Source organism: Coregonus lavaretus (genome assembly GCF_964263955.1).
Source record: "Coregonus lavaretus genome assembly, chromosome: 19".
In the NCBI taxonomy this organism is placed as follows: domain Eukaryota; kingdom Metazoa; phylum Chordata; class Actinopteri; order Salmoniformes; family Salmonidae; genus Coregonus; species Coregonus lavaretus.
The window spans coordinates 17,416,867-17,441,018 of record NC_140006.1 but is presented as its reverse complement, the minus strand read 5'-3'; the positions used below and the strand labels follow the sequence as shown (position 1 = coordinate 17,441,018).

At 42.1% G+C, this 24,152-nt stretch overlaps 1 protein-coding gene across 1 annotated transcript; it reads left to right on the top strand.

The window, feature by feature from the left end:
* Nucleotides 1–4,559: 4,559 nt before the first annotated feature.
* Nucleotides 4,560–23,607, top strand: ccdc13 (coiled-coil domain containing 13). The gene is made up of 16 exons (XM_084183178.1): nucleotides 4,560–4,641; nucleotides 7,741–7,961; nucleotides 8,315–8,463; nucleotides 10,097–10,239; nucleotides 11,741–11,827; nucleotides 12,022–12,135; nucleotides 12,221–12,325; nucleotides 12,470–12,640; nucleotides 12,922–13,098; nucleotides 17,205–17,411; nucleotides 17,642–17,739; nucleotides 17,945–18,007; nucleotides 19,762–19,908; nucleotides 20,418–20,572; nucleotides 20,702–20,795; nucleotides 22,292–23,607. Exons 2-16 carry the CDS (start codon nucleotides 7,777–7,779, stop codon nucleotides 22,464–22,466), a joined length of 2,070 nt encoding a protein of 689 aa, XP_084039304.1. The 5' UTR covers nucleotides 4,560–4,641; nucleotides 7,741–7,776; the 3' UTR covers nucleotides 22,467–23,607.
* Nucleotides 23,608–24,152: the final 545 nt, after the last annotated feature.

The following is a 24,152-nucleotide window of genomic DNA, read 5'->3' as shown; positions in this document are numbered from 1 at the left end:
CACCGCCTGGCATAGAGGTCCTGGATGGCAGGAAGCTTGGCCCCATTGATGTACTGGGCCGTACGCACTACCCTCTGTAGCGCCTTGTGGTCGGAGGCCGAGCAGTTGCCATACCAGGCTGTGATGCAACCAGTCAGGATGCTCTCGATGGTGAGCTGTATAACTTTTTGAGGATCTGAGGACCCATGCCAAATCTTTTCAGTCTCCTGAGAGGGAATAGGCATTGTCGTGCCCTCTTCACGACTGTCTTGGTGTTTTTGGACCATGATAGTTTGTTGGTGATGTGGACACCAATGAACTTGAAGCTCTCAACCTGCTCCACTACAGCCCTGTCGATGAGAATGGGTGCGTGCACGGCCCTCCTTTTCCTGTAGTCCACGATCATCTCCTTTGTCTTGATCACGTTGAGGTAGAGGTTGTTGTCCTGGCACCACACTTCCAGGTCTCCTACCTCCTCCCTATAGGCTGTCTCATCGTTACCGGTGATCAGGCCTACCACCGTTGTCGTCAGCAAACTTAATGATGGTGTTGGTCTAAGGCACTGCATCGCAGTGCTAGCTGTGCCACTAGAGATCCTGGTTCGAATCCAGGCGTAGCCGGCCGCGACTGGGAGACCCATGGGGCGGCGCACAATTGGCCCAGCGTCGTCCAGGGTATGGGAGGGAAGGGCCGGCAGGGATGTAGCTCAGTTGGTAGAGCATGGCGTTTGCAACGCCAGGGTTGTGGGTTCGATTCCCACGGGGGGCCAGTATGAAATTTTTTAAAAAATAATAATGTATGCACTCACTAACTGTAAGTCGCTCTGGATAAGAGCGTCTGCTAAATGACTCAAATGTAAATGTAAATGTGTTGGAGTCGTGCTTGGCCATGCAGTCATGGGTGAACAGGGAGTACGGGGGGGACTAAGCACGCACCCCTGAGGGGCCCCCGTGTTGAGGATCAGCGTGGCAGATGTGTTGTTGCCTACCCTTACCACCTGGGGGCGGCCCGTCAGGAAGTCCAGGATCCAATTGCAGAGGGAGGTGTTTAGTCCCAGGGTCCTTAGCTTAGTGATGAGCATTGAGGGCACTATGGTGTTGAACGCTGAGCTGTAGTCAATGAACAGCATTCTCACGTGGGTGTTGCTTTTGTCCAGGTGGGAAAGAGCAGTGTGGAGTGCAATAATCATTGCATCATCTGTGAATCTATTGGGGCGGTATGCGAATGGGTCTTGGGTTTCTGGGATAATGGTGTTGATGTGAGCCATGACCAGTCTTTCAAAGCACTTCATGGCTACAGACGTGTGTGCTACGGGTTGGTAGTCATTTAGGCAGGTTACCTTGGTTTTCTTGGGCACAGGGACTATGGTGGTCTGCTTGAAACATGTAGGTATTACAGACTCAGCCAGGGACAGGTTGAAAATGTCAGGGAAGACACTTGCCAGTGCATGCTCTGAGTTCACGTCCTGGTAATCCGTCTGGCCCTGCAGCCTTGTGAATGTTGATCTGTTTTAAGATCTTGCTCACATCGGCTACGGTGAGTGTGATCACGCAGTCATCCAGAACAGCTGGTGCTCTTATGCATGCTTCAGTGTTGCTTGCCTCGAAGAGCGCAAAAAAGTCATTTAGCTCGTCTGATAGGCTTTTGTCACTGGGCAGCTCGCGGCTGGGCTTCCCTTTGTAGTCCGTAATAGTTTGCAAGCCCTGCCTCATCCGACGAGCGTCTGAGCCGGTGTAGTAGGATTCAATCTTAGTCCTGTATTTACGCTTTGCCTGTTTGATGGTTCGTCTGAGTGCATAGCGGGATTTCTTATAAGCGTCCGGGTTAGAGTCCCGCTCCTTGAAAGATGCAGCTCTACCCTTTAGCTCAGTGCGGATGTTGCCTGTAATCCATGTCTTCTGGTTGGGGTACGTACGGTCACTGTGGGGACAACGTCATTGATGCACTTATTGATGAAGCCGGTGACGTGGTATGCTCCTCAATGCCATCGAATGAGTGCCGGAACATATTCCAGTCTGTGCTAGCAAGACAGTCCTGTAGCTTAGCATCTGCGACATCTGACCACTTCCGTATTAAGCGAGTCACTGGTACTTCCTGCTTGAGTTTTTGCTTGTAAGCAGGAATCAGGAGGATATAATTATTGTCAGATTTGCCAAATGGAGAGCGAGGGAGAGCTTTGTACGTGTGTCTGTGTGTGGAGTAAAGGTGGTCTAGAGTTTTTTTTGTACATGTAACATGCTGGTAGAAATGAGGTAAAATGGATATGTTTCCCTGCATTAAAGTCCCTGACCACTAGGAGTGTCGCCTCTGGATTAGCATTTTCTGGTTACAGCTCGTTGAGTGCGGTCTTAGTGCCAGCCTCGGTTTGTGGTGGTAAATAGACAGCTACGAAAGATATACTAACTCTCTTGGTATATAGTGTGGTCTACAGCTTATCATGAGATACTCTACCTCAGGCGAGCAAAACCGAGACTTTCTTAATATTTGATTTTGCGCACCAGCTGTTCTTGACAAATAGACACAGACCGCCACCCCTTGTCTTACCGGAGGCAGCTGTTCTGTCTTGCCGATGCACAGAAAAACCAGCCAACTGTATATTATCCATGTTGTCATTCAGCCACGACTCGGTGAAACATAAGATATTACAGTTTTTAATGTCCCGCTGGTAGGACAGTCTTGAACGGAGCTGATCCAGTTTATTCTCCAATGATTGCACGTTGGCCAATAGGACGGATGGTAGAGGCGGGTTACCCACTCGCTGCCGAATTCTCACAAGGCACCCCGACCTTCGTCCCCTGTATCGGCGTTTTCTCTTCATGCGAATGACAGAGTTTTGGTCCTGGTCGGGTATCTCGAGTAAATCCTTCGCGTCCGACTCGTTAAAGAAGAAATCTTCATCCAGTTCGAGGTGAGTAATCGCTATTCTGATATCCAGAAGCTATTTTCGGTCATAAGAGACTGTGGCAGAAACATTATGTACAAAATAGGTTACAAACAACGCGAAAAAAAACGCACAATTGGTTAGGAGCCCATAAAATTGCAGCCATCTCCTCTGGCGCCATTCTGGTATTCAGATCTCACAAGTTGTAGAAACAGATTTATTTTGATACATTTAGTCTTAAAGCTTCTCACGCTAAAGATGTGACATAATTGTGTTGCTATATGTACACTTTACCCTTTAATAGTTACAATAACTACAGTACAAAGCTACAATGTAATTTTATGAATGATGTACCAGTTTCTTTTAAATTTAGGAATGGCCTAGTCTCAGAGGTTTTAAACCTCACTAGCATCATATTTTATGATAGCAAGGTGCTGTAACTTAGCCCTGCTTGGCTAAGGACGGTGGACGTTAAGGTTAGCTACCTAAGTCAGCTAATTTAGCTAGCTAACATTAGCTATTATAACAGGCAGGGGATGTTGATGAATAGTTTCAACTTACCTTTGTAACAACGTTCTGCGTTGATCTACAACATAACAATAAACAGCTTGTTAAACATTTTAGATATCTGTGGTTATAAGCTTTACATGTCACTGTTCGCGAAACGTTTGTGCATCTGTTTTGGTATTTTTTACACTGCCTTGTTTCAGTCCTCTCCGGCAACTGAGTTAGGAAGGATGCCTGTATCTTTGTAGTGACTGGGTATTTTGATACACCTTCAAAAGTGTAATTAATAACTGCACCATGCTCAAAGGGATATTGTTAGGCTTTGGTTTTTCCATTTATGTTTTGAGGTTGGACTTTTTGCATGTATAGCATTTTAGCACGTAGGGTGCACCAATAAAATGCAAATTAGTTACTTGCAAATCATACAATGTGATTTTCTGGATTTTTGTTTTACATTCCGTTTCTCACAGTTGAAGTGTACCTATGGTGGAAATTGCAGACCTCTACATGCTTTGTAGGTAGGAAGGCCTGCAGAATCGGCAGTGTATCAAATACTTGTTCTCCCCACTGTATTACTTCAACTACCTCAACTAGCCGGTGCCCCCGCACATTGACTCTGCACCGGCACCCCCCTGTATATATAGCCTCCCTACTGTTATTTTATTTTACTTCTGCTCTTTTTTTCTCAACACTTTTTTTGTTGTTGTTTAATTTGTACTTTTTTGTTAAAAATAAATGCACTGTTGGTTAAGGGCTGTAAGTAAGCATTTCACTGTAATGTCTGCACCTGTTGTATTCGGCGCATGTGGCCAATGCAATTTGATTTGATTTGATTTGATTGGTGTCACCTCGTTAGTCAGTATGTGTTCCACCTGTGCTGGTTTGCCATACATACATACAAACTAACGTGTGATAATACTGATGAATACACTGACATATGGGTTTGAGATCCAATGATGTGGGCGCCTACTCTACTGTGTGTCTATGATTTGATCATCCGTGTGCCTGGCAAAAACAGAGGCAGACTTGCATGTGCCACCTTTATTCCCCACATCCATGCTCCCCCACCAGTTGCGCGGTACGTGCCTCCAAGGAGCAACACGTTGCCATGGATACAGTAGCATTCATCGGACAAGGAAGTGTACGAATACCAAAACAGATGCACACACGTTTCGCGAACTGTGACATGTAAAGCTTATAACCACAGATATCTAAAATGTTTAACAAGCTGTTTATTGTTATGTTGTAGATCAACGCAGAACGTTGTTACAAAGGTGAGTTGAAACTATTCATCAACATCCCCTGCCTGTTATAACAGCTAACGTTAGCTAGCTAAATTAGCTGACTTAGCTAGCTAGTTAGCTAACCTTAACGTCCACCGTCCTTAGCCAAGCAGGGCTAAGTTACAGCACCTTGCTATCTTAAAATATGATGCTAGTGAGGTTTAACACCTCTGAGACTAGGCCTAAGCATACTATAAACGAAGTGAATTGTTAATTATTAAAACATATTTTGTTTGGATGTAGGTCTAGTGTCTTGTAACCTTAACCACCCCACCCCTCCTCTCTCCACTAAGTTACAGTTTATACAACGGTTGTAGACCGAGGTAAAATTAGTTTTATGTAGGATATTTTGTGAATATTCGGGGTTCTCTTATCAATAGCTATTGAACCAAGCATGCCATGGCTATGAAGATGGAATATTCTGAATCGGGTGGATGGAGAAATATCCACACCTTTTTATTATTTATTTTTTATAATAAGATTTTTGGATTTCAATCTTAAATAGCTCTTATACAAACTGTGTCATGACTATGAAAATGATATATTCAGAATCAGGGGAGGATGGACCGAAATTAACTTATTGTTTGTGTATATATAACTAATTTAGTGGAACGCCTTCTATTTCAGTGCCAGCAATATGGGAGGGAAAGGGAGATATTGTTATTAGATTTAAGAGGTAATGGTGTTGAAGAACTTAAATGAACTGCTGATAAAATCTTCAGGGGATGTAGTATTTAATTATGTATTTATTTTTCGAGAATAATGTGTAGGATTTACACCTTCCCTGTAAAAAAAAAAATGCTGTGGATTTTTGTCCATCCTCCCCAGATTCAGAATATACAATGCATTCTGAAAATATTCAGATCCCTCAACTTTTTCCACATTTTGTTACGTTACAGCCTTATTCTTAAATGGATTCAATCCCCCCTCATTAATATACACACAATACCCCATTATGACAAAGCAAAAACAGTTTTCTGAATTTCTTAGCAAATGTATTCCAAATAAAAAACGGAAATATCACATTTACATAAGTATTCAGACCCTTTACTCAGTCCTTTGTTGAAGCACCTTTGGCAGCGATTACAGCCTCCGAGTCTTCTTGGGTATGACACTACAAGCTTGGCACACCTGTATTTGGGGAGTTTCTCCCATTCTTCTCTACAGATCCTCTCAAGCTCTGTCAGGTTGGATGGTGAGTGTCGCTGCACAACTGTTTTCAGGTCTTTCCTGAGATGTTAGATCAGGTTCAAGGCCGGGCTCTGGCTGGGCCACTCAAGGACATTCAGAGACTTGTCCCGAAGCCACTCCTGTGTTGGCTTGGCTGTGTGCTTAGGGTCGTTGTCCTGTTGGAAGGTGAACCTTCGCCCCAGTCTGAGCAGTCTGGAGCAGGTTTTCATCAAGGATCTCTCTGTACTTTGCTCCCTTCGTCTTTCCCTCAATCCTGACTAGTCTCCCAGTCCCTGTAGCTGAAAAACATTCCCACAGCATGATGCTGCCACCACCATGCTTCACCGTAGGGATGGTGGCAGGTTTCTTCCAGACGTGATGCTTGGCATTCAGGCCAAAGAGTTCAATTACATTTTAGTTATTTAGCAGACACTCTTATCCAGAGTGACTTACAGTTAGTGAGTGCATCAATTTTTTCATACTGGTCCCCTGTGGGAATCGAACCCAAGCAAGCGCCATGCTCTACCAACTGAGCTACAATCTTGGTTTCATCAGACCAGAGAATCTTGAGAGTCCTTTAGGTGCCCTTTGGCAAACTCCAAGCGGGCTGTCACTTGCATTTACTGAGGAGTGGCTTCCGTCTGGCCACTCTACCATAAAGGCCTGATTGGTGGAGTGCTGCAGAGATGGTTGTCCTTCTGGAAGGTTCTCCCATCTCCACAGAGTAACTCTGGAGCTCTGTCAGAGTGACCATCAGGTTTTTGGTCAACTCCCTGACCAAGGCCCTTCTCCCCCGATTGCTCAGTTTGGCCGTGCGGCTAACTCTAGAAAGAGTCTTGGTGGTTCCAAACTTCTTCCATTTAAGAATGATGGAGGTTACTGTGTTCTTGGGGACCTTCAATGCTGCAGACATTTTTTGGTACCCTTACCCAGATCTGTGCCTCGACACGATCTCATGGCTTTGTTTTTGCTCTGACATGCACTGTCAACAGTGGGACCTTATATAGACAGGTGTGTGCCTTTCCAAATCATGTCCAATCAATTGAATTTACCAATCAAGTAGAAACATTTCAAGGATGATCAATGTAAACAGGATGCACCTGAGCTCAATTTTCAGGTATCATAGCAAAGGGTCTGAATACTTATGTAAATAAGTTATTTCAGTTTATTTAATTTTATACATAAACAGTTTTCGCTTTATCATTATTGGGTATTTTGTGTAGATTGATGAGGAGAACAACTAATTTAATCAATTTTAGAATAAGGCTGTAACGTAACAAAATGTTGAAAAAGGGAAGGGGTATGAATACTTTCTGACTGCACTGTATACTTTTCTCAGTCATGGCACGCTTTGTGTAAGAGATATTGAAGATTGAAAACTAAAAATAATAATAAAAAATGAAATTTCAACCAAAACAAAGCCGTGGATTTTTGTCCATCCTCCCCAATTATGAATATATCATTTTCATAGTCATGGCACACTTTGTTGAAGAGCTATTGAAGATTGAAAGCTAAAAATAATAGTAAAAAAAGAAATTTCACCCAAAACAAAGCCGTGGATTTTTCTCCATCCACCCCTGATTTAGAATATACCATCTTCATGGTCATGGCATGCTTGATTCAAAAGCTATTGACGAGAGAAAACCGAATATCCAATATAAAACTAATTTGACCTTGATCTGTTCTAGCTCCTGTTTGTGTTTCATGGAAATTAGCATGTAACTGTAACCTTACACATTGACATTTCAGATTCATGCCTATCTCAACTGTACCTGCCTATGTAACTACCATGTAAATATATATAATTAAGAATGCATTACCTAATTTAAATGGCCCCAAAAATAGCAGTGTTAGTTAGCTAGCTACCATTTTTTGGTATGTCACCCAAATTAAGTGTTAATATTTATTTTCAACACCAAGGGACTGCAATTGCTGTGTTGGACACTTCGGTACAACATGGAGGAAGATGATGGACTGAAGGATAACCTCCGTCTACAGTTCCAGGCTCTGCAGGAGCAGCAAGAGAAGCGTCTCCAGAGAAGACTAGAGAAACAGAAGAAAGATCAGAAGGCCACTGAGATCCTGCACGACCTGAACCTGTCCCAGCTAGACATTCATCACGCGGATGATCGTAGTAAAAAGTGAGCTCTATGAAATATTATAAAGTTAGGTCTATATTATTAAAGTTAGACAAAGTTTCCTCTCCAATACAGCCTAACATTATGCTTACCGTAGGCATTGGAGCATTATGAATTCATTATATGTACCTATCTCATTATTACCCAAATGGATTAGTGTTTGAAACAATTATTTTGGACTAAGGCTTTCATTAGCTTTGGAATAGCAATTGTAGCACAATGCAAGTTGTGGGTCTTTAGGGGAGAACTTTCATAAGCCGAAATAAGACTGAGTTGTTATTGTCGTTTGTAATTGGAGGGAATTAATCATCCTCCATATTAAAATGTTGAATTTAATGGGTTTTTAATCCCCACAGGCTGTTACAGAATGAAAATGAACAGTTGCAGGACCAGGTGAGGGAGCTGAGGGATGGAAATGGCCGACTATTCAAACTAGTGAGTGAGAAAGACTTTGAGATTAAACATCTGAAGAAGAAGAGGGAGGAAGACAGGCTGGCCTTAGCAGGTATTGTACAGTATATTACAAAACTTGAATGAACAATTCATCTTTTAGGTTGATAAACATTGGATTGGACTACATTCAAAGTGAAATTATGATACAGTCTTGGGGAAAAAATTATTTGATCCCCTGCTGATTTTGTACGTTTGCCCACTGACAAAGAAATGATCAGTCTATAATTTTAATGGTAGGTTTATTTGAACAGTGAGAGACAGAATAACAACAAAAAGATCCAGAAAAAACGCATGTCAAAAATTGTCTAAATTGATTTGCATTTTAATGAGGGAAATAAGTATTTGACCCCCTCTCAATCAGAAAGATTTCTGGCTCCCAGGTGTCTTTTATACAGGTAACGAGCTGAGATTAGGAGCACACTCTTAAAGGGAGTGCTCCTAATCTCAGTTTGTTACCTGTATAAAAGACAACTGTCCACAGAAGCAATCAATCAATCAGATTCCAAACTCTCCACCATGGCCAAGACCAAAGAGCTCTCCAAGGATGTCAGGGACAAGATTGTAGACCTACACAAGGCTGAAATGGGCTACAAGACCATCGCCAAGCAGCTTGGTGAGAAGGTGACAACAGTTGGTGCAATTATTCGCAAATGGAAGAAACACAAAATAACTGTCAATCTCCTTCCTGCCTGGGGCTCCATGCAAGATCTCACCTCGTGGAGTTGCAATGATCATGAGAACGGTGAGGAATCAGCCCAGAACTACACGGGAGGATCTTGTCAATGATCTCAAGGCAGCTGGGACCATAGTCACCAAGAAAACAATTGGTAACACACTACGCCGTGAAGGACTGAAATCCTGCAGTGCCCGCAAGGTCCCCCTGCTCAAGAAAGCACATATACAGGGCTGTCTGAAGTTTGGCAATGAACATCTGAATGATTCAGAGGAGAACTGGGTGAAAGTGTTGTGGTCAGATGAGACCAAAATAGAGCTCTTTGGCATCAACTCAACTCGCCGTGTTTGGAGGAGGAGGAATGCTGCCTATGACCCCAAGAACACCATCCCCACCGTCAAACATGGAGGTGGAAACATTATGCTTTGGGGGTGTTTTTCTGCCAAGGGGACAGGACAACTTCACCGCATCAAAGGGATGATGGACGGGGCCATGTACCGTCAAATCTTGGGTGAGAACCTCCTTCCCTCAGCCAGGGCATTGAAAATGGGTCGTGGATGGGTATTCCAGCATGACAATGACCCAAAACACACGGCCAAGGCAACAAAGGAGTGGCTCAAGAAGAAGCACATTAAGGTCCTGGAGTGGCCTAGCCAGTCTCCAGACCTTAATCCCATAGAAAAAGTCATGTTTTGCAGAGGGGTCAAATACTTATTTCCCTCATTAAAATGCAAATCAATTTATAACATTTTTGACATGCGTTTTTCTGGATTTTTTTGTTGTTATTCTGTCTCTCACTGTTCAAATAAACCTACCATTAAAATTATAGACTGATCATGTCTTTGTCAGTGGGCAAACGTACAAAATCAGCAGGGGATCAAATACATTTTTCCCTCACTGTATATGTTTTTGTCTTTGTTTTATTTTTACTTTCAGAGCTCCATTTGACTTTGAATGTTGTCTAAAGTGGCATATGTCCTTTTTTATTAACTTCATGACTATCTTGTCCAAGGCACATCTGGCTTGGCGGGTGATGCGGCAGCTACCAAGATTGTTGAGCTTTCTAAGAGGAATCGAGAGTTTGCTTCTGAAATGGAACGAGAAAAAGTTAAAGCAAAGCAAACCAGCAACAGGGTAAAAGAGCTTGAGAAAGAGGTAAATGGGATGTTTAAAGAACTTATCAATATTAACATTTCACGTTGCTAAAACAAAGAATCAACAACTCTAACAAACAGAATTCCATCTCATATCCAGTCTGTTAATTGACAATGACATTTGGATACAAAATCCAAATGTTATACATACAGTGCTATGAAAAAGTATTTGCCCCCTTTCTAATTCTCCACTTTTGCATATTTGTGATACTGAATGTTATCAGATCTTCAACCAAAACCTCATATTAGATAAAGGGAACATAAGTGAACAAATAACACAACAATTATATATTTATTTCATAAACAAAGTTATGCAACACCCAATTCCCCTGTGTGAAAAAGTAATTGCCCCCTTACACTCAATAACTGGTTGTGCCACCTTTAGCTGCAATGACTCCAACCAAATGCTTCCTGTAGTTGTAGATCAGTCTCTCACGTCACTGTGGAGGAATTTTGGCCCACTCTTCCATGCAGAACTGCTTTAACTCATTGACGTGTGGGTTTTCAAGCATGAACTGCTCGTTTCAAGTCCTGCCACAACATCTCAATTGGGATTAGGTCTGGACTTTGACTAGGCCATTCCAAAACTTCCAATTTGTTGCTTTTTAGCAATTTTCATGTAGACTTGATTGTGTTTTGGATCATTGTCTTGCTGCATGACCCAGCTGCGCTTCAGCTTCAGCTCACAGACGGATGGTCTGACATTCTCGTGTAGAATTATAAATAACACAACAATTACATATTTATTTCATTTATTTAGAATTCTCTGATACAGAGCAGAATTCATGGTTCCTTCTATTAAGGCAAGTCGTCCAGGTCCTGAGGCAGCAAAGCATCCCCAAACCATCACACCACCACCACCATGCTTGTCCTTTGGTATGATGTTCTTACTGTGGAATGCAGAGTTTGGTTTTCGCCAGGCATTACTGGAACCATGTCGTCCAAAAAGTTATACTTTTGAATCATCTGTCCATAGAACGTTCTTCCAAGAGTCTTGATGATCATCCAGGTGCTTTTTGGCAAACTTGAGTAAATATTTTGGACGAGATGGGTCCCATTATGCCTGGCGAAAACCAAACACTGCATTCCACAGTAAGAACATCATACCAAAGGTCAAGCGTGGTGGTGGTGTGATGGTTTGGGGATGCTTTGCTGCCTCAGGACCTGGACGACTTGCCTTAATAGAAGGAACCATGAATTCTGCTCTGTATCAGAGAATTCTAAATAAATGAAATAAATATGTAATTGTTGTGTTATTTGTTCACTTATGTTCCCTTTATCTAATATTAGATCTGATAACATTCAGTATCACAAATATGCAAAAGTAGAGAAAATTAGAAAGGGGGCAAATACTTTTTCATAGCACTGTAAATGCCAGAGACTTTCCACTTGTTGACTCAATCGGCCATGTGTCAGCGGTATTGCTTTATAGACTGAGGATGTAAGCTCTTGACTGAATGGATAAATAATTAAAATAATTGCAATTATGCTAAATCCTCTAGCTCCAGGCTGCTTTGTTGCTTAGTCCTCCTGGGAAAAAGATGGATGTAAAGCCACAAGACATAAGGTCATCTCAGGACTTCCTGGAGGTAATTAGTCTTAATGACTGATCATCATTTTTAAGCCATGAACTTAGAAATGCTTATGTTGTTGTAGCTTTGATTGAAATGCAGCTTAGCAAAACTTTTGTACATGTTTATTCTAAGGAAACCTGGCTAATTGTATTGGTGTCAATATTGTGACTTTTCAGTGACAGCTATGACTGTGTTCCTCTCACCAATAGAACAGTCCAGTGGTAAAATCTCTACAGGAAAAACTATCTGCTGCCCAATTCAAGATGACAGAATATCGAAACCAGATTCAAGCTGTCAAGCAGGAATTGAAAATAGCTCAGAAGGTGTGTATAGAGCCGTTTGTTAAAAGCTGAAACATTTCAAAGGCTATGACATACAATTCCAGGCCTGTTTTTGTTCCTACTGTAGGTGTTATCCAGTGAGGTAGGAGAGGAAGTCAATATCCAGCAGCTACTGACCAGCTCAGGGAACTGGAGAGGTCGCTCCCAGCAGATACTGGCTCTCCAGAGCAGGGTGAGCTGACTGACTGCTGTCATTGGAAGAGCTTTCGAGGCACAGAATATTGATCACATAATAAGATGTTAATTGACATACAAGGTGATTTGTAGACTGCAGTGTAGCCATCTCAATGTTTCTCCGTTGTTTTTTTGTCCCCAGGTTCGGGACCTGGAGCAGCAGCTGAGCCAATCAGCTCAGAGGAAGCAGCCGTCAGTCGTCAGCGTGGAGGAGGAGCTACTGGGGGGCGGGGGCATGCAGAAGACACCCCCCGAGGACAGGAACCTCAGCTACATCCGCAATATGGAGAGGGAGAAGAGAGAAACTCTGGAGGTAGGAAGAGCCAGACTTGATTGACAATTGATTGACAGTTCAATCAAACCTGCATTGTGGTATTTACACAGTAGCTCTTTTGAGATAGAATCATAGAATGGTTTTGGTACTGTAGACTCCTACTTCCACTACTACCAGGTTGGCTCTCCTTATAGGTAGATGCTTTCAGTTTTCAGAATGTATGTGTCCGTTGGCAGTAGTTTTTAAACTAAACATCGTTACGATGGGTTGAATTGAACTCTAGTCTTAGTTCTGCTTCTCTCCTCCTGACGTGTGGTTAGAGGATGACAGGGGACTATGATTCCCTCATGAAGGACCACAAGGATGTGAAGAAGAAGCTGGAGGGCTCCAAGGCCAGAAACCAAAACCTGAGCACTGAGGTGAAATCACTGAAGGCCCAGATCTCCACACTGCTGGACAAAGGAAAGCATGATGATGAACTGGTGGATGCCTTACTGGTATGTAAGCAGACCTGGGTTCAAATAGTTGTCTTTGAACTGCTTTGAGCGTTTGATTGAGCCTGTCTCGAGTGCCAGATGGGCATGGTTTGCACTTTTGCGACTTTTCCATTCTAAAGATAAGTTTCAAATACTAGTATGAACCCATGTACAGTATATTGGTATATCATATTAGAACTTTGAGTGCATCATGGTAGGAATTTTGACCCGAGTTAAGCGCGCATAAATTGAACATAATTGCCTTTTTATGCACTTTTCGCTCTCTACCCGTATTCTGACCTTGAATATAGGCATGAGAATAGCATGCTATTCACCCGCTATTCGTTTGGGGTGGAGATCAGAGAAATGAAGGTGTGGCGGAGGTGTGTCTACTGATACGCCATATTCTGACCTTGACTTAATTCCCTAATAATTCCACCACCTTTACGCGCGATGAAGTGATGAATAAGGTTGCGCTACCTATCGGTTTAAAGTGGAACAACATCTACTTAAATTTTTCTGATAGAAATAACACCGTTCTCCATGCACTGTAGTTTACAAATTGATAAGAGCTAAGTAAATGAGTTAGCTGTTAGGATAAGGCAATTGTAGATATAAATGACAATTGTTTTTTGATCTATTTTACCTTATGATTGCTGGAGACAAATGTGAAACCAGTCATATGGCAGCTAACTGAAGCATATCAACATATCACCTTTTCCACAGTGAAGTTTATGAAAAGCTGGCCTTATAACTTGCAGGGATGAAATTTGGAGACCCAAGCTATAGGCTTCTGTAGCCATACGCAAATGCCAGTATAGCGCCAAACCTACCGAGTTGATTTATGATTTCGAGAATGTTTTAATTATGTGCCCTGACTTTTCACTGTAATGTTTTACAATTTGTATCGTGTTAAATATCACCCACTATCGGTAGCCACCGTCAGTTATACCCACATACTATTATTATATATATTTATAACTGTCACCTTAGTGTTAGTATCCTTACATTTTGCATCATTCCATTACATCGTTAGTTTACCTTTCTTTCCTCTTGTCACGTTTGTGTGGTTGTTCCTGAGGATCGCTAGCAATAGTGGATCATATTAGGCTAACGCATTACAAGCAATAATTTGGGGCTAAATGACTAAAATGTAAATGTAAATGTAGCCTATATGAATAATTATGGAATGCAGACCATGCGTAGCAGTTTAAACCAGTGCACGGTTCACAACAACTGGACCATTGTAATCACAGTTCCATGGTTAGTGAGGTTGATTAGGGGAGATTTATAGGACTACTGTTCAACCCCTATTGTACACTTTTCTCACCTTCCAATATTTAATGGATTGAACAATTAAATATGGCAATTTCAGGGTGAATCAAACCACTGTATTTTTTATTCACCAACATATTTTGTGAGTAAAGGCTCTCCAACCCTGTTTTTTAAAATTATTCATAAATACTTTCCTAACCCTAAATAATATACAAGATCAGAGAATTTTTAAATCTACCAATTGGTACTAAAAAGTAGATGAATATGCGTGTATTTTCATGGTTTTCTTTCATTGATCACTAATATTCTGAACCGTTCTCTCCATATACACTGACTGTACAAAACATTCTTACTGTACATACATCTTCCTAATATTGAGTTGCACCCACTTATGAACCCAGAACAGCCTCAATTCGTCGGGGCATGCATGGACTCTACAAAGTGTCGAAAGCGTTCCACAGGGATGCTGGCCCATGTTGACTCCAATGTTTCCCACAGTTTTGTCAGGTTAGCTGGATGTCCTTTGGGTGGTGGACCATTCTTGATACACACGGGAAACTGTTTAGCGTGAAAAACCCAGCAGCATTGCAGTTCTTGACACACTCAAACCAGTGCACCTGGCACCTACTACCATACCCTATTCAAAGGCACTTACATTTTTTGTCTTGCCCATTCACCCTCTGAATGGCACACATACACAATCCATGTCTCGATTGTCTCAAGGCTGAAAAATCCTTCTTTAACCTGTCTCCTCCCCTTCATCTACACTGATTGAAGTGGATTAAAAAAGTTAGATCAATAAGGGATCATAGCTTTCACCTGGATTCACCTGGTCAGTCTATATAATGGAAAGAACAGGTGTTCCTAATGTTTTGTACACTCATTGTATGCTAGTGAGTCTGTCGAGAAAATTTTAATTGAATGTACACCAAATTTAAAGGAATGGCTTTAGATACAGTAAATGTACTGAAAACCCTATTGAATGAAAACTCCATGAAAAAATATGTTGGCCAGCAAGTGGGAGTGTTTTCAGCGGTTGAATTCAATTTATTCAATGCACGCAATGGAACCACGCCTGAAAAGCCTGTTACGCACCTGCATAAGGTAAGTCTGAATACCAGCTACTGAGAAGTATGTAGGAAAGGCGTGCGTAGCAAAGGCGTACATTTACTAAGTCTGAATCAGGCCCCATAATATTTAGATGTATTCAGTCCAGATGATCATGGTTTGTTAGGGTATGTATAGTAAGTTTAGAGACATCTGGTTAGGTGCTCCCTTCAGGATAAATGTAAATGAAATCCTACCCTAGCCTGATTAAAATACCATCTGGATAATTATGTCTGATAATAGTCTTGGTTATAAACACTACTTATCAGGTACTCTTTACCGCAGTATGTTAGCAATGAGGCTCTTTATCTACTTCCCCAGAGTCAGATGAACTCATGGATACCATTTTTATGTCTCTGCGTGCAGTTTGAAGGGAGTTGCTAACTAGCGCTAGCGCAGTTGCTGACTAGTGTTAGCATAATGACTGGAAGTCTATGGTATCTGACTCTGGGGAAGTACAGTACCAGTCAAAAGTTTGGACAGTGTTTTTCTTTATTTTTACTATTTTCTACATTGTAGAATAATAGTGAAGACATCAAAACTATGAAATAACACATATGGAATCATGTAGTAACCAAAAAAGTGTTAAACAAATCAAAATATATTTTATATTTGAGATTCTTCAAATAGCCACCCTTTGCCTTGATGACAGCTTCATGTTTTCAAGTTCACTCATCGGATTGTTCTATAATTGAACGAGTCCCTGCATACAAATACCTTGGTATTTGGATTGACAATGATTTATCGTTGAAAAAACATACAAATGACCTTGTTAAGAAACTTAAGATTTAAAGATTTCTTTTTTTTTACAGAAACAGGTATTGTCTCTCACTAGTCAGCAGGAAGCAGTCAACATTTCTACCTGTTCTACCTCTACTCTTAAACCCCTGGATGCCCTTTTTCATAGCGCCCTTCTTTTATCCGGGGAGAGTTTTAGTACTCATTACTGTATTCTTTACTAAAAGTTTCGCTGGACCTCTTTGAAGTTCCGTAGATCACATCATTAGTCTTTATTTACAAAGCCCTGCTCCACAAGCTTCCGACTTACCTAACTTAATAATAATATGCCATTTAGCAGACGCTTTTATCCAAAGTGACTTACAGTCATGTGTGCATACATTTTTACGTATGGGTGGTCCCTGTTCACTGTTAAGGTTTACATTTACAAGTTATCAGACCTATTTACAGGGTTGGTTAAGTCTGGTGACTCCTTTGGTGTCTACAGAGTTAGGTAAGTCAGCATTTAGTTTTCTTTATTCCACATGTTTGGAATGATCTCCTAAATACATTTCAAATAGATGTGTTGGTGTCCTAGGGCAGTTCAGGCAGCGGACAGAGGATTTTTATAATTAAAAATAAAGGTAAATAAATAATGCTGTAGACCTACTTCATTTGCCAACATCAAATACATATTCATATCACAGAGTAATCCATCAGTTTGATGCATCAGTTACTCTTTAGTTAGTAATATGCTGATGCTTCACTTCACTTACCAACACATACAGTAGTACACTGAAGTGTATAGAGTGAAGTGTCCCCTAACTGTAAGCCGTCTGCTAAATGACTAAAATGTAAGTGTCCCTTGACATGTCCTCCCCCTCTTTGCCCCTAACCCTGTCTCCCTGTCCCCTTCCTTGCCCCTAACTCTGTACCCTTAATCCTGTCCCCTCTCCCCCTGTCCCCCTAATCCTGTCCCCCTGTTCCCTGACCCTGTCCCCATGTCTGTCCTGTCGTGGGTACTGTAGAAGCAGCAGAGCCAGCTGCAGGAGGTGCTGGGCAGGCTGAGCCAGCAGGACGCGCAGACCAAAGAGAGCCAGCAGAACCTGGGGCAGCAGCTGAGCAGTGAGGCCCAGAGACACACATCCCTCATTCATCAGCTCAAACACATGGTCTCCGAGAGGGAGGCCAAAGTCAAAGAGCTGGAGGAAGAGATACAGCAACTGTCCTTAATGGTAAACTGACTGTGATTCTACAAGGAAATAAAAATACTTCTAGTGATGTCAGTGCTATTGACTGAGAGTTTTGTCTTCAGTGTTTTGGGCAAGTTCCATTTATTTCCAGTCCCTTCCGATATAGAAAAATGTAGCAATAATGCTTTATGGTAGCATTTCTTCATATGCAACTGACCTATGGAATTCAGGGCTGGAATTTAAACAGAATGGATTTTGTAAATGTGTTGCAGAGAGAGGATGGCGGTCAATCAGGCCCCAAGACTACCACTGGCAGTTTCCGGCCATTGACAGCAGGGGGAGACAGCAGTAAGAGGATAATCTCAGCCCGGTATGTGTGCATGTGGAAGTCATAAATATAAGATAATCTTGTGTCATAAATGTCAAATATTATAGTACATCATGCATATTTCCTGTATATGTGACTCATATACCTTGCCTACAAATTATTCAATTATCAGTTGATAGTGTCATTGATTGTGCAATGACTATATTGATGTGTTATTGATCTCAATTGATGTTTTTCTCCCATATAGTTCAGTATCTAAACTTGGACATAAACTAGTGGAGTCAGCAGCTGGGATCAGTTTAGAGGTCAGGTAAGTCTTAGCCTCCAAACATCTGGTACAAATCATCTTACAGTGAGGGAAAAAAGTATTTGATCCCCTGCTGATTTTGTACGTTTGCCCACTGACAAAGACATGATCAGTCTATAATTTTAATGGTAGGTTTATTTGAACAGTGAGAGACAGAATAACAACATCAAAAATCCAGAAAAACGCATGTCAAAAATGTTATAAATTGATTTGCATTTTAATGAGGGAAATAAGTATTTGACCCCTCTGCAAAACATGACTTAGTACTTGGTGGCAAAACCCTTGTTGGCAATCACAGAGGTCAGACGTTTCTTGTAGTTGGCCACCAGGTTTGCACACATCTCAGGAGGGATTTTGTCCCACTCCTCTTTGCAGATCTTCTCCAAGTCATTAAGGTTTTGAGGCTGACATTTGGCAACTCGAACCTTCAGCTCCCTCCACAGATTTTCTATGGGATTAAGGTCTGGAGACTGGCTAGGCCACTCCAGGACCTTAATGTGCTTCTTCTTGAGCCACTCCTTTGTTGCCTTGGCCGTGTGTTTTGGGTCATTGTCATGCTGGAATACCCATCCACGACCCATTTTCAATGCCCTGGCTGAGGGAAGGAGGTTCTCACCCAAGATTTGGCGGTACATGGCCCCGTCCATCGTCCCTTTGATGCGGTGAAGTTGTCCTGTCCCCTTAGCAGAAAAACACCCCCAAAGCATAATGTTTCCACCTCCATGTTTGACGGTGGGGATGGTGTTCTTGGGGTCATAGGCAGCATTCCTCCTCCTCCAAACACGGCGAGTTGAGTAGATGCCAAAGAGCTTGATTTTGGTCTCATCTGACCACAACACTTTCACCCAGTTCTCCTGTGAATCATTCAGATGTTCATTGGCAAACTTCAGACGGCCCTGTATAAGTGCTTTCTTGAACAAGGGGACCTTGCGGGCGCTGCATGATTTCAGTCCTTCACGGCGTAGTGTGTTACCAATTGTTTTCTTGGTGACTATGGTCCCAGCTGCCTTGAGATCATTGACAAGATCCTCCCGTGTAGTTCTGGGCTGATTCCTCACCGTTCTCATGATCATTGCAACTCCACAAGGTGAGATCTTGCATGGATCCCCAGGCCGAGGGAGATTGACAGTTATTTTGTGTTTCGTCCATTTGCGAATAATTGCACCAACTGTTGTCACCTTCTCACCAAGCTGCTTGGCGATGGTCTTGTAGCCCATTCCAGCCTTGTGTAGGTCTACAATCTTGTCCCTGACATCCTTGGAGAGCTATTTGGTCTTGGCCATGGTGAAGAGTTTGGAATCTGATTGATTGATTGCTTCTGTGGACAGGTGCCTTTTATACAGGTAACAAACTGAGATTAGGAGCACTCCCTTTAAGAGTGTGCTCCTAATCTCAGCTCGTTACCTGTATAAAAGACACCTGGGAGCCAGAAATCTTTCTGATTGAGAGGGGGTCAAATACTTATTTCCCTCATTAAAATGCAAATCAATGTATATAATTTTTGACATGCGTTTTTCTGGGTTTTTTTGTTGTTATTCTGTCTCTCACTGTTCAAATAAACCTACCATTAAAATTATAGACTGATCATTTCTTTGTCAGTGGGCAAACGTATAAAATCAGAAGGGGATCAAATACTTTTTTCCCTCACTGTATCTTTCTCAATAACTGTCCTATGATAATAACTGTTATTAGATGTACAATAAAACCTGTTTTTGGTGGACTACACCTACTGATTCAATTTACCACTATTATCTCAGAGATGCAGCAGCTCCTTCGGGTTGTCAGAACTGTTCAGAGGAGGTGAGGTCCCTGAAGGCAGAGTGTACAGCGTTTCGGACCCTTTGTGAGGCTGCATGTGTGGAGAGAGATAGGCTCCTAGAGCTAGTCAAGCTCCAGCAATCCAGGTATTACATCAACTCCCATGGATTTCATTTCTACAACACACATTTCTGGGTGTATTGTATACAGTATGTTCGTTTAGTTTCCTTTCCTGTCCTTTACTAAATTATATGGGTGGGTGTTTAGATTGCTATTATTGGGTGTTGGCCTTTTGTTGTCAGATGTTAAAAAATGTATTACTGCTTTCAAACCATTGTATGAGTGTTTTCTCTCAACCTCTCTGTTAACCTTTGTGTTTTTACATCTTTCCGGCATGGAAATGTAAGCCTCCTTACTTTGTAATGACCAGATTACAGTACCTGATAGGAATTTTCATGATGATCATGCAGTTTTTAAACATAATACCGCAATCATGACTACCTTCGGTTGGCAGAAATAAAAGTACAGGCTTTGTTACTGGCTTCACCTTACAGATATATAAAAAGAACACAGCATTTTAAAGTTGGCAGGTTTTTGTCTTGGTATGAATGGGATATAGTACTAAGAGACTGGGCTGGTGTGTTTGATGGGACAGGGAGGAGGAAGGGAAGCAGAGGTGCCTAGGGGCAGAGCAAAAATTCCAAGGAGAACGCAGAAGGGCCGTAGCCCTAGAGCAGAAGCTAGAGAAGGCTAAGATGGATCTGGGCAAAGGATTGACTCCCAGAAAAACTAGCAACAAGGGCACTGGAGGTAAGTCTCAGGGTAGGCACACTGATCTATAACAGTAACACAGTGACAAGGCTGAGAATGGGATTTATATTGATCCATAACTGCTATTTCTGTCTTATTTTTGTTGTTATTTATTTTCTACCCTCCCAGGAGCCTTGTCTAGTGGGAGACCGAGGGAATCATCATCCCCTCGAAGCCCTCCTGACCATTCCAGGGAGGCCCAAGTCATTGAACTAAGTACCCAGTGAGTCTGACTTACAGTGTTTTTTTGTCTTCTGTTCTTTCTCTCCTGGAAGTCCTGGGTGGTGACCCTGTCTGTCACAGTCTGGAGATACAAACTGTCAATCTACACTACCGTTCAAAAGTTTTAGAACACCTACTCATTCAAGGGTTTTTCTTTATTTTACTATTTTCTAGATTGTAGAATAATAGTGAAGACATTAAACTATTAAATAACACATATGGAATCATGTAGTAACCAACAAAGTGTTAAACAAATAAAAATACATTTTATATTTGAGATTCTTCAAATAGCCACCCTTTGCCTTGATGACAGCTTTGCACACTCTTGGCAAAGCATAATGTTTCCACCTCCATGTTTGACGGTGGGGATGGTGTTCTTGGGGTCATAGGCAGCATTCCTCCTCCTCCAAACACGGCGAGTTGAATTGATGCCAAAGAGCTCGATTTTGGTCTCATCTGACCACAACACTTTCACCCAGTTCTCCTCTGAATCATTCAGATGTTCATTGGCAAACTTCAGACGGCCCTGTATATGTGCTTTCTTGAGCAGGGGGACCTTGCGGGCGCTGCAGGATTTCAGTCCTTCACGGCGTAGTGTGTTACCAATTGTTTTCTTGATGACTATGGTCCCAGCTGCCTTGAGATCATTGACAAGATCCTCCCGTGTAGTTCTGCGCTGATTCCTCACCGTTCTCATGATCATTGCAACTCCACGAGGTGAGATCTTGCATGGAGCCCCAGGCCGAGGGAGATTGACAGTTCTTTTGTGTTTCTTCTATTTGCGAATAATCGCACCAACTGTTATCACCTTCTCACCAAGCTGCTTGGCGATGGTCTTGTAGCCCATTCCAGCCTTGTGTAGGTCTACAATCTTGTCCCTGACATCCTTGGAGAGCTCTTTGGTCTTGGCCATGGTGGAGAGTTTGGAATCTGATTGATTGATTGCTTCTGTGGACAGGTGCCTTTTTATACAGGTAACAAACTGAAATTAGGAGCACTCCCTTTAAGAGTGTGCTCCTAATCTCAGCTCGTTACCTGTATAAAAGGCACCTGGGAGCCAGAAATCTTTCTGATTGAGAGGGGTCAAATACTTATTTCCCTCATTAAAATGCAAATTAATTTATAACATTTTTTCTGGATTTTTTCTGGATTTTTTATTTTTTATTTTTTTATTCTGTCTCTCACTGTTCAAATAAACCTACCATTAAAATTAAACGTACAAAATCAGCAGGGAATCAAATACTTTTTTCCCTCACTGTATAACATACAAGAATACTGAGTATGACATACTAGAAATACTGCACATGTACTGTATAAGCCCAATTGGGAGTCAGATACATTGTACATGTATACATTGGAGTTTTACTTTCTATGAAGAATAAGAACAGCTGGAAAAAACGCAGAGGGTATTCAAACTTTACAAACTCCTAAATGAGTGAAGCACACAACCATGTTGATGTAAGTGCTGTTGTGTGTTTCCTTCCCTCTGTCCCCCAGGCTGGCGGTGCTGCAGGGGGAGAACGAGGCTCTGAGGGCTGAGCTGAGGAGCACTCTCCAGGCCAAGGCTGAGGACCTGCAGCTCTGCAGTGACATGATGAACCGAGTCAACCACGTCTTCCTGCAGGCGCTGCGACAACACAAGCAGGAAGAGGACACAAACCAGGAGAGTTAGTTAGCTAGCTATATTAAAGGCCCTGGCTGCTGAACCTGCTGGACTTCAACAATGTCCCAAAAAAAGCTTTAGTTCCTCTTGTCCAGTCATATCAGCTCTGAGGAAGGACAGAAATGAAACAGGCCTGTCTGTTTCAGCAATACAATGTAATTACTGGTTCCTGGTTTCCTGACTGCTTCCTGCGAACTCTGTTGACCACGAAAAGACAATTACCTGCTTTGATTGCCATCCCGGAGGACCTGAGCCCTAGGACCATGCCTTAGGACTACCTGGCCTGATGACTCCTTGCTGTCCCCAGTCCACCTGGTCGTGCTGCTGCTCCAGTTTCCACTCTTCTGCCTGCGGCTATGGAACCCTGACCTGTTCACTGGACGTGCTACCTTGTCCCAGACCTGCTGTTTTCAACTCTCTCTCTCTACCGCACCTGCTATTTCAACCTCTAAATGCCCGGCTATGAAAGGCCAAGTGACATTTACTCCTGATGTACTGACCTGTTGCAGCCTCTTCAACCACTGTGATTATTATTTGACCCTGCTGGTCATCTATGAACGTTTGAACATTTTGGAGAAAAATCTGGCCTTAAAGGCCATGTACTGTTATAATCTCCACCCGGCACAGCCAGAAAGGGACTGGCCACCCCTCAGAGCCTGGTTCCTCTCTAGGTTTCTTCCTAGGTTTCTGCCTTTCTAGGGAGTTTTTCCTAGCCACAGTGCTTCTACATCTGCATTGCTTGCTGTTTGGGGTTTTAGGCTGGGTTTCTGTATAGCACTTTGTGACATCTGCTGATGTAAAAAGGGCTTTATCAATAAAATGTGTTAGATTTTTTATTTTATTTATTGATGTAGTGAATATGAGCAAGCCTATCAAAGCCAACTAGGCACCTGCGGACCAAAAGGCTTATCAACTTTGACATGAAGATGTCACACGGTGGTTCCTACTGTTGATTGCATGACTGGTCAGTGCATATAGAATGTGTCTGTATGATTTGATGTTTATGTATGGACTAAATGTCACTGTCATATCAAAATAGTGTCCTCGTTTTAGCACCTGTGTTTGTAAGATATAGTATAGAGTGCCGTAGTGTGTTTGCATTCCACTAATAGAGTCATCAACATGTAACAATAAAGGACATTTGACACCCAAATATAACATGTTTTTTTCACCGTCACAGCTAAGATGCTAATGATTAGTTAAGGCTCTATTAAATCCATAGCGCTGAAGATCCGCTTTATAGCACGATTGACAATTAAAGGCAATGTTCCCGCGGTCTCGGAGACTGCATTCATGGTAAACGCTGCATATGTCGGCTCAATCTAAAATGACCTTTACATTTCAACATTGATCCTCCGAGATACTTGAATCCAGTCCTTAAACTTGGCTACAGTATCACACATAAATATTTGACAGCCCCAAACCAAATAGTAAATAAAGTAAAGTCCCTCAATAGTTCAACCTTATTCAAAGCTATCGCGGCTAATCACTTCTGACTTAAAACCAGATGTGGGGGAATAGTGGTTGAAAAAGAATGCAGACCTTAAGCTACACAAACTCCCCACTCTGCCACTCTTTAGGTTCCCTAGAGCATGTTCCCAATGCATACTGTATATACAGTGATCTCCAATAGTATTGGGACAGTGACACATTTGTTGTTGTTCTGGCTCTGTACTCTAGGACTTTGGATTTTAA

Bases quoted from the DNA above. Each gene is read 5' to 3' on its own strand.
- ccdc13 (XM_084183178.1), top strand. From the start codon at position 7,777: ATGGAGGAAGATGATGGACTGAAGGATAACCTCCGTCTACAGTTCCAG. The intron at 17,412-17,641 runs GTAAACTGACTG...AATGTGTTGCAG, and splicing joins TACAGCAACTGTCCTTAATG to AGAGAGGATGGCGGTCAATC. The intron at 18,008-19,761 runs GTAAGTCTTAGC...CTATTATCTCAG, and splicing joins GGGATCAGTTTAGAGGTCAG to AGATGCAGCAGCTCCTTCGG.